This window comes from Sturnira hondurensis, unplaced genomic scaffold (genome assembly GCF_014824575.4).
Source record: "Sturnira hondurensis isolate 20B ecotype Veracruz unplaced genomic scaffold, ASM1482457v3 Scaffold0025484, whole genome shotgun sequence".
In the NCBI taxonomy this organism is placed as follows: domain Eukaryota; kingdom Metazoa; phylum Chordata; class Mammalia; order Chiroptera; family Phyllostomidae; genus Sturnira; species Sturnira hondurensis.
The window spans coordinates 1,151,943-1,162,626 of record NW_028098115.1 but is presented as its reverse complement, the minus strand read 5'-3'; the positions used below and the strand labels follow the sequence as shown (position 1 = coordinate 1,162,626).

Sequence of the window (10,684 nt, the reverse complement as noted above, 5' to 3'; positions counted from 1 at the left end):
TTTAGAGGTAGAACAGCAACACCAGTTTAGAATCTTTGACAGAATGAACCACCAAACTCTTAAAATTATTATCAGATCATAGACAAAGCTATGACTTCAGGACACTGGTTATTAATGTTGTCAATGAATTCTTTAAAACTTCTAACTATTTGAAAACCTGAAATAACATGATTTACTCAATTATTTTGGCTTATTTGTGAGAAGGAATGTTAACTAAAATATAAAAAGACTCCTAGACTGGAAATCGTAAAACCTAGAGGTAGTGCTAACTCTAGCACTGTGCAGCTATGGGACTCCTTTGTCATTTAACTTCTGTAAGGATCATGAGAACACTATGCATGTAAAATAGCATCACTATTTTGTGAGTTCATATCACCCTAGTCCACTGAGGTTTCATCAGTGCCCTGTTTTCTTTTTGTGCCATTCTCTCTCTCCCCATTCCCCCACCCACCAACCACCACCACCCTATTTTTCTGCAGTTTTGTCATTGAAAGGAACTAAGTCATCTCAGAGTTACACCTAGGTTATCAATGACTCAGAGTAAGGAGAGGGGTGTTCACCCAGTGAATATTAAGTTTCATGCCTGGAGGTCTACGATAATACAGTGACACATGGAAAATGATCACAGATCAAAGGTAAAAGAAATTTGCCTTGTTAATATTCATATTAAATGGGAAAGAAATTTTTTAAAAAAATAATTAGAGGCCCTGGGCTGCATAGCTCAGTGGATTGAGCACAGGCTGAGAACCAAAGTGTTGCTGGTTCCATTCCCAGTCAGGGCACATGCCTGAGTTGCAGGCTGAGTCCCCACTTTGGGGCACACGAGAGGCAACCACACATTGATGTTTCTCTCCTTCCCTTCCTCTCCCTCTAAATATAAATAAAGATAAAAATCTTTAAACAATAAGTAGAGAAAAACTTAATTGCAACTGAAATGAAATCACACCTAGTAAAGACAGTATTATAAACAGGTCTACATGCCTTCTCTCACCCTTTAAGGTGGTTTTCTTGGGTTGAATAAAACAAGACTCAGCATATACAATCATTGAATCATTGTGTTATAGATGTGAAATTAATATAATGTTAGATATTGGTTGTACCTGAATATTAAAAAATTAATTTCAAAAAATTTGAAGTTCAAATTCTATGAGGTAACATGTTAACTTTGTAGATTTTTTTGGTAGAAAATTTATCTTCAAAGACTTTGATTTCATTGTACTGTAATCAGTTTGACAATGCTCTAGTAACTTTATACCAATGGTCTTTTCTTCTTTAGTATATACAAATACCCTGCTCTTCAAATGCTCTTTGAAACTTTATATTCTAACTAGTTTGCTCATTCTTCAGTTAATAAATCTTTGAAATATCTTTAAAAAACCAACAGGATTCAGCACACTGTGTGTACTGGAAGTCCCTATCTACAGGAAATTTCCCCCAGAAAAATAATAGTTTCTAGAGAGTAATTCAGAGAATATAGAATGCTCTCTAATGCAAATAATAAAACAGTATGAAAAATAAATGAGAAAAAATAATTAAGAAATCCTAAGAAGTTAAGTAATGTGATGGGGAAAAAAAAGAAAGGCATTGGCAATAATAAAGGTATAATAATAAAAGAAATACAGACTCAGGAAAAAATACTTAGTGTAACACTTTGTGAAGGTATCTTCACTCCTGTCCAGAAGAAAGAAAAAGCATCCTATCTGAAGGGAAGATTGAAATATAAAAATACTTGTAATTTACCAGGCATAATTCATTGAGAACACTGAAGCTGAAATTGTGTGCTCTATCAAATTCCCTTTGCTCTGATTCAAAATTCAGAAATATATATCTGATTCCTAATTTGATTTCCAAGGACCTTGAAATTAGTAAATGGTTGCCCTGAGTAGTAGGCTTAACAGTTCAGTCATGGGAGTGAAATCTCCTGCTGTAGATTAACAAATTGGTTGTTTGGTTTACAAGTCATTCTCTCAGGTATTTGAATAGTGTGAACTGATTTCCCAATGGCTAATTCCTTAGAGAAACCTGACCAAATCAACATTCTAAATCTACAGAACTTAACAACAGACCTCTTCTGGTCTGCAGGACCACAGCAGCTGCCTGACTTCTCACTATGGCCATCACTCTTCACTTCCTCCCATTCTCTCTTCCTTTACCATGTCCCAAGACAAAATTATTATATACAAAGGAACCAAAATACATAGCATCAAGTAGCAACCAAACTTTACTTATACACTTACAGCCTCCAGGGCATTATTTTCTTTTAATTATGAAGAATTTGGCCCTGGCTGGTGTAGCTCAGTGGATTGAGCATGGGCCTGTAAACCAAAGAATCGTGGTTCAGTACCCAGTCAGGGCACATGCCTGGGTTGCAGGCCAGTTCCCAGCAGGGGAGGCACAAGAGGCAACCATACATTGATATTTCTCTCCCTCTCTCCTTCCCTTCCTCTCTAAAGATCAATAAATAAAAATATTAAAAACAAACAAAAAAACCCACCAATAAAAAGAAGAATTTGGAGAGTACACTTATATAGCATCAAGCACTGTCATACAAAACTAGCCATTTAATCAAAATTCTATTCCATTTTGTTTACTACAAAAAGGGAAAGGAATTTTTTCGTATCCTATCTGCATACTCCCCACTGTATATAAGTTTATGTCTTGACAGAGATAAAAATGAACCGGTGTGCTCTGGAAGTTTCCAAACTGGCAGGACATCTAACAAAACAAATACCCTTTCTCACTCATGTCATTTCCAGTAAGTCCTTGATCTTTGGCCAAGTTTGTTCTTTAGGTACAAACTTCTAAGTGCCAACGTTTTCTGTAAACGTCCAGAGAGTGAATGTTTTAAGATTGCCAGAATAAATGCAATGACTCCACTCTGCCATCATAGTACCAAAACAGCTACAGACAATACATAAGTAAATGAGTATGGCTGTGTTCCAGTAAAACTTTATTTACAAAACAGGCCAACCCTGACCATAAAACTTACTTCCTCCCTACTTGTCACTTTGCCACATAAGAGAGAAACTTCTCTGCCACTGTCCTGGATTTTTACAATCTCTTTCTCTAGTCCCTCCTCACTTTCCTCTCACCTCCATGCTAAGCCCTGCCTTGTCCATTCTCTAGGTAACAACTCTCCAGAAGATGGAAAGTGTCAACAGCACAGTGTTGACTGAGTTCATCCTGACAGGAATTCCCTACCCACCCAGGCTAAGAACGTTTCTTTTTGTGTTCTTTTTGCTGACCTACATTCTGACTCAGCTGGGGAACCTGCTTATTCTAATCACTGTCTGGGTAGATGTGCAACTCCATTCCCATCCCATGTACATCTTCCTTGGTGTTCTCTCCATCATCGACATGGCCATCTCCACCACCATTGTTCCTCGCCTCATGATGAATTTCACTTTAGGCATCAAGCCCATCTCATTTGGTGCCTGTGTCACTCAGCTCTATTTCTATCACTTCCTGGGCAGCACCCAGTGCTTCCTCTACACCCTAATGGCCTATGACAGGTACCTGGCAATATGTCGGCCCCTGCACTACCCTGTGCTCATGAATGCTAAGCTGACTACCTTACTTGTGGCTGGAGCTTGGGTGGCAGGATCCATCCATGGGCTTCTCCAGGCCATCCTAACCTTCCGTCTGCCTTACTGTGGGCCCAACCAGGTGGACTACTTTTTTTGTGACATCCCAGCAGTTTTAAAGTTGGCCTGTGCTGATACAACAGTCAATGAGCTGGTGACCTTTGTGGACATTGGGGTGGTGGTTGCCAGTTGCTTCACCTTAATTCTCCTCTCCTACATACAGATCATTCAGGCTATCCTGAGAATACGTACAACTGATGGGCAGCGCCGGGCTTTTTCAACCTGTGGAGCCCATGTAACTGTGGTAACTGTGTACTATGTGCCTTGTGCCTTCATCTACCTGAGACCTGAAACAAACAGCCCCCTCGATGGGGCAGGAGCTCTGTTCCCCACAACCATCACTCCTTTTCTCAACCCCCTCATCTACACTCTGCGGAACCAAGAGGTGAAGCTGGCCCTGAAGAGAATGATAGGAGGCCTGAGGACTAAGAGTCAGGTTTGAAAGTGTCTGTTACCACCTGGGGAAACCTTCATCTTTACAATTTTGTCTAATGTTTAGGTATCAATGAGGGTTTCTTCTTCTTGCTTTTCCTCTTTTAGTAGCCATATAATATCAATGCATCAAGATCAAACACAGTTGAAGGGAAAATGCTACTTTCTAGCACTTCTTTAGTATCCCTTCCACTTAAACAACTCAGTTGCTCAAAGTATGGAGAATGAAATTAAAGCCACTCAAAAGACAGCAAAGGTGGCTGACTGACAATGGACACACATTCACACACAGATAATCCAGGCAGGTAATTTATGCAGCAAAAAAACAAGAAGGAGCTCCTACCCTTTGTAACAGCATGGATGGAAATGGAAAACATTATGCTGAGTGAAATAAGCCAGGCATTAAAAGACAAATACCAAATGATCTCACTTTTAACAGNATGTTTAGGTATCAATGAGGGTTTCTTCTTCTTGCTTTTCCTCTTTTAGTAGCCATATAATATCAATGCATCAAGATCAAACACAGTTGAAGGGAAAATGCTACTTTCTAGCACTTCTTTAGTATCCCTTCCACTTAAACAACTCAGTTGCTCGAAGTATGGAGAATGAAATTAATGCCACTCAAAAGACAGCAAAGGTGGCTGACTGACAATGGACACACATTCACACACAGATAATCCAGTCAGGTAATTTATGCAGCAGAAAAACAAGAAGGAGCTCCTACCCTTTGTAACAGCATGGATGGAAATGGAAAACATTACGCTGAGTGAAATAAGCCAGGCATTAAAAGACAAATACCAAATGATCTCACTTTTAACAGGAAGCTAAACAACAAAACAAACAAGCAAGCAAGATATAACCAAAGACACTGAAATAGAGAACAGGGAGACAGTGACCAGAGGGGAGGAGAAAGAGAATTTCAGGGGAGAAAGGGGAAGGATTTACAGGAACTAGTATAAAGGACACATGGACAACAACTAAGGGGGGGTGAAAATGGGAGGGAGCTGAGGAGCACTGGGGTGGGGGACCTGTGATGGGAGTAAAAGACAGAAAACTGCACTTGAACAACAATTAGATTTTAAAAATACACTAAAATGAGGATTTAAAAAAAAAAACGTCAGTGAGACAGACAGCACAACCCAGGGTCCCAGTGACAAAAAACAAAGCCTAAAAGCACCAATTGGAAAAACTTTCTGGGTTGAGGTGCTAGGAGAGGCTCCCAGCCCACAGGAGAGTTCATTGGAGAGACCCACAGGGTCTTAGAACGAACACAAGCTCACACACCAGGGAACCAGCACCAGAAGGGCCAAATTTGTTTGTGGGAAGCAGCAGAAGGGCCCAAAACCAGAGAGGAAGCAGACAAATACCATTGCTCCCTCTCTGACACTGCCCCTTGTCACAACTCAGCAAATGAGTAGACCGGCCCTGGTGAACATATAAGCCTCCTCCCCTCATACTTAACAGGCACGAACAGACCAAAACATTATGGCTCAAGAAGAAGAACAGCTCAAAGCCCCAGAGCCAATACATCTAAGCAACCATGAGATAGCCAACCTATCAGATGCTCATTTCAAAATACTGGTGATCAGGATGCTCACAGAACAGGTTGATTTTGGTCACAAATTAGATGGAAAAATGAAGGCTACACTAAGTGGAATGAAGCAAAATGAACAAGGAACCAATAGTGATGGGAAGAAAACTGGGACTCCAAACAATGGAGTGGACCAGAAGGAAGAAAGAAACAACCAAACAGAAAAGAAGGAAGAAACAAGAATTCAAAAAATGGGAGAACCATGGAAATCTCCAAAACATCTTTAAATGTTCCATCATTCAAATTATAGAGGTACCAGAAGAAGAAGAGGAACAGCAACAAGTGGAAAACTCATTTGAACAAATAGTAAAGAACTTCCCCAATCTGGCAAAGGTGATAGACTTCCAGAAAGTCCAGGAAGCTCAGAGAGTCCCAAAGAAGTTGGATCCAAGGAGGAACACACCAAGGCACATCATAATTACATTACGCAAGATTAAAATAAAGGAGAGAATTCTTGAAACAGTAAGAGATAAGGGGACAGTCACCTACAAAGGAGTGCCCATCAGACTGTCAGCTGATTTCTCAAAAGAGACCTTCAGGCAAGGAGGTGCTAGAAAGAAGTATTCCAAGTAATGAAAGGCAAGGACCTACATCCAAGATTGCTCTATCCAGCAAAGCTTTCATTTAGAATGGAAGGGCAGATAAAGTGCTTCTCAGATAAGGTCAAATTCAAGGAGTTCATCATCACCAAGCCCTTATTATATGAAATGTTAAAGGGACTTATATAAGGAAAAGAAGATAAAAATATGAAAGGACAGCAAACTCACAGTTATTAACAACCACATCTAAAACAAAAGCAAACTAAGAGGACACCTAAATCAGGAACAGAACCATAGAAATGAAGATCCCATGGAGAGTTAGCAACAGGGGAGTGGGAGGAGGAGAAGCAGGGAGAAGGTACAGAAAATAAGTCGCATAGTCTGTATGTAGAAAATAGACAGGGGGGAGGGCAAGAATAGTATGGGAAATATAGAATCTAAAGAACTTGAGACACGTGGACATAAACTAAAGGGGGGGAATGGTAGGGGAGGGGGTGTGCAGGGTGGAGGGGAATGAAGGGGGGAATTGGAACAACTGTAATGTCAAAATCAATAAAATATACTTTAAAATAAATAAAACGTTAAAAAAAGAAAATTTAATACCCTATTATTTCTTCCTTTGAAATTTTGAACTCTCTAATAGGTTTCATTTTCTGTCCATTCTCATTGCCTTTGGTCTTATCACTCATGGTCCTAATGCTTCCACAGACTCCTTGCCTTGGCATCCGTATTCCAGGATTTCATATTTCTTATCTATGCTTCATATCACTCACAAATAATCTTCCTTAAAAAAAGATCATGTCTCTGTAGAAGCCCCAGAAATGTATGGAAAGATGCTCGATATTGCTAGCAATCAGCAACATGCAAATTAAAACCACAATGAGATACAACTTCACACCAGTGAGAATGAACAATGTAAACAAATCAACAAACAACAAGTGTTGGAGAGGATGTGAAGAAAAGGGAACCCTAGGGCACTGTTCGTAGGAATGCAGACTGGTGCAGACACTTTGGAAAATAGTATGGAATTTTCTCTGAAAACTAAAAATGGAACTGCCTTTTTACCAAGGAATACCACTGTTGGGATTATACCCTAAGGATCCCAAAACACCAATTCAAAAGAACCTATGCACCCTAAAGTTCATAGCAGCATTATTTACAATAGGCAAGTGCTAGAAAGAGTGTGCATCAGTAAACAAATGGATGAAACAATCGAGGTACTTTTATACAATGGAATACTAGGCAACAGAAAGAAAGAAGGAGCTCCTATCCTATGTAACAGCATGGAGGGAACTGGAAAGTGTTATGCTGAGTGAAATAAGTCAGGCAGTAAAAGACAAACACCACATGATCTCACCTACAATGATCTCACCTGTAAGTGGAACCTAATCCAAAAAACAAACAAACAAGCAAAATACAACCAGAGACATTGAAATACAGGACAAATTGACAGTAATCAGAGAGCAGGGGGTAGAGGGATAATAGGGGATAATGGTGGGAGTGGTGGCCTAGGAATATGTATGAAGAACACATGGACAAAGCCAAAGGGGGTAGGTTGGAGTGTGGGAAGCAGGGATAAATGGGGCGGGGCAACATGGTGGGGTGAAAATGGAAAGAACCGTACTTGAACAACAATAAAAAATAAATAAATAAAAGATCATGTCTCTGGACAGTGTTGTTTAGTTGGTTGAAGCATCCTCTTTTAAACTGAAAGGTCACCAGTTCATTTCCCAGTTAGGGAATATGGAACATGCTTGGGTTGCAGGTTCAGTTTGCAGTCAGGGCGCATGCGAGAGGCAATCAATCAATGTATCTCTCTCACATCAATGTTTCCCTCTCTCTAAAATCAATAAAGATGTCCCCAGGTAAGGATAAAAAAACATTTTGTTTGTTAAATGATAGTTTCACTTCAATAAGGTTGTTTTGAAAAAGAGAAAAGACTTTCGTCACTAACCATTGTGAGGTAACTGGTGACCTTTAAGGGAACAGGTTCCATAGATAGGAGTTAGGAACTGAGTGCTTGTGTCCTTCACCACCTCAATTCATATGATAAAATCTTAAACCTCAATGTGTTGGGATGTGTGTGGGGGGGGAGGTAATCAAGTTAGATTAGATTCAGGAAGATGGAGCCCTCATAAAGAGATTAATGCCCTTATAAAAGTGGAGGAGACACAGGATCTCTCTCTCTCTCTCTCTCTCACACACACACACACTCCCTCTCTCTCTCTCTCTCTCTCTCTCTCCTCTCTGCCATGTAAAGACAAAAAAGAAAGTTCTTACCAGACACCAACTATGCCAGCACCTTGACCTTGGGCTTTCCAGCCTCTAGAATTGTAAGAAATAAATGCTCCTTTTTTAATCACTCTGGCCATGGCATTTTTGTTACACCAGCCCAACAGACTAACACAGATATACGTGAGAAACCTAACTGCAAACAGGAAAGAGTGAATGGGTAGTCAGGTACTGGAAGCAAATAATTTGTTGGTGAAATAAAGAATAAATAAAATAGTACCCCAATGAGACAAGAAGACCAAGATTAAAAAACTTTAATTATAGGTAAGTTCTAAGAATGTTTATAGACTGAAGGAATCAAAATGGTGAGAACAAAATTAAAGATGTGAACAAGTAAAGCAGTACATGATAGGTTAAAGTCCCAAGGAAGAACAGAGAATGTTTACCACAAAAATTTAGAACCTTCCCCCTAAAACAAGAAACTGGGGAGATGACCACCAATAGCTGAGATGCAGATATGTCTCTGAAAGGTTTCTTAGCAACATTGAAATCTATATGCATTTGCCCAGTGGCCTTTAACACCAATTCTGTTTCTGGGATGTTTTTCGAAAGTATAGCCAGCCACTTTTCACAAAGTTCACTTTAAAGCACCGTCTTGAAGAGAGACTTACACTCTCCATTTTAATCACATATCACAGTCTTAGATATGACGGCATTTATTTCTGGGATTTTGTTGTGGATGTTCCATGCATCTTTCAGTTAATTATATACCTTCCAGCATTCTTTGACAACTACATCTTATAAATTGGAAAAACAAACTGTTATATTCAAATACTACTCAGAACTTAAAAGTAATAATCATTGATACAATAAATGATATACATAGATCTCAAAATAATATTATGCTAAGTGTAAGAACACAGACCAAAAAAAGACCTGTACTTGTACTTTACATCCCCATGACTGTACTGTCCTGTACTTGTACTTTACATCCCCATGACTATTCTGTAACTACAAATTTGTACTTCTTAATCCCTTCTCCTTTTTGCCCAACCACCCATCCTTCTCCCATCTGGCAACCATCAAAATGTTCTCTGTATCTATGATTCTGTTTCTGTTCTGCTTGTGCTTATTTTGTTTTTTCAGATTCAATTGTTTTTTTAAATTTTCTTCCAGAAATGTTAATAAAAATTGGCCATTTCCAATTGTGCGGCAGTTGGAAGCACCCACTGTGCAACCACTAATAAAACAGAACCATTAACAAAAAGAAGATTTACCATATGGATCTGATTTAAGCTAAAACACTAGCATCTTCAAGTACATCAGCAAACTCCAACATTAAAATCAAATTTCTTCTTATGGGCTGATTACAGTTCTGAAAATACTGAAATAAAATGCAAACTATTTCAGTCAAAGAACCTCTGTCCTGAAAGGTATTCCAGTTTGAGACTCACTTTTAGAATGAGGCAAAACAAATGAACAGAAGGCATACACGTTGAAAAGAGGGAATCTACAACTCCCAACATACTCTGAACCTGAAAAAAAAACAAATCTAGAGTTTTTAAAATAATTTTTATTTAAACAATCGCAAAGGCTGGAATCAAAGATAAATAGAACACACAACATTTTTTTCTGCTTTTGTGTTTTCAGGTTCTGATTGTAGTTTTGATATTTTTTGTTTGGTTTTACAAATACAAATTAAACATGAAAAAGAACTCTACATCAAAAAACCTAACAATTCAAGAAAGCTCACCAGTAGCATTGTAGATACTTAAATCCTCTCTATTTATTTTTTTTAAATATATTTTCTTGATTATACCATTACAGTTGTTCTATTCCCCCCCTTCAATCCCCTCCACCCACACCCTCCCTCCCCCACCATTCTCCCCCCCTTATTTTATAACCACGTGTCTCAAGTTCTTTGGATTCTATATTTCCCCCACTATTCTCGCCCTCCCCCCTATCTATTTTCTACCTACCATCTATGCTATTTTCTGTGCCTTCTCCCCCCTTCTCCCCCTCCCACCCACCTGTTTCTAACCCTCCATGTGTTCTTCATTTCTATGGTTCCACTCCTGATCTAGCTGTCTTCTTGGTTTGCTTTTGTTTTAGGTGTGGTTGTTAATAACTGTGTGTTTGCTGTCCTTTCACTGTTCATCTTTTTCATCTTCTTTTTCTTATATAAGTCCCTTTAGCATTTCATATAATAAGGGCTTGGTGATGATGAACTCCTTGAACTTGACCTT

The 10,684-nt window shown here is 39.1% G+C and overlaps 1 protein-coding gene across 1 annotated transcript; it reads left to right on the top strand.

The window, feature by feature from the left end:
* Positions 1–3,141: 3,141 nt before the first annotated feature.
* Positions 3,142–4,086, top strand: LOC118982654 (olfactory receptor 10G3). Its single transcript, XM_037039805.1, has one exon. The coding sequence runs from the start codon at positions 3,145–3,147 to the stop codon at positions 4,084–4,086; it is 942 nt and encodes a 313-aa protein (XP_036895700.1). The 5' UTR covers positions 3,142–3,144.
* Positions 4,087–10,684: the final 6,598 nt, after the last annotated feature.

Coding starts and splice junctions, on each gene's coding strand:
- LOC118982654 (XM_037039805.1), top strand. CDS start 3,145: ATGGAAAGTGTCAACAGCACAGTGTTGACTGAGTTCATCCTGACAGGA.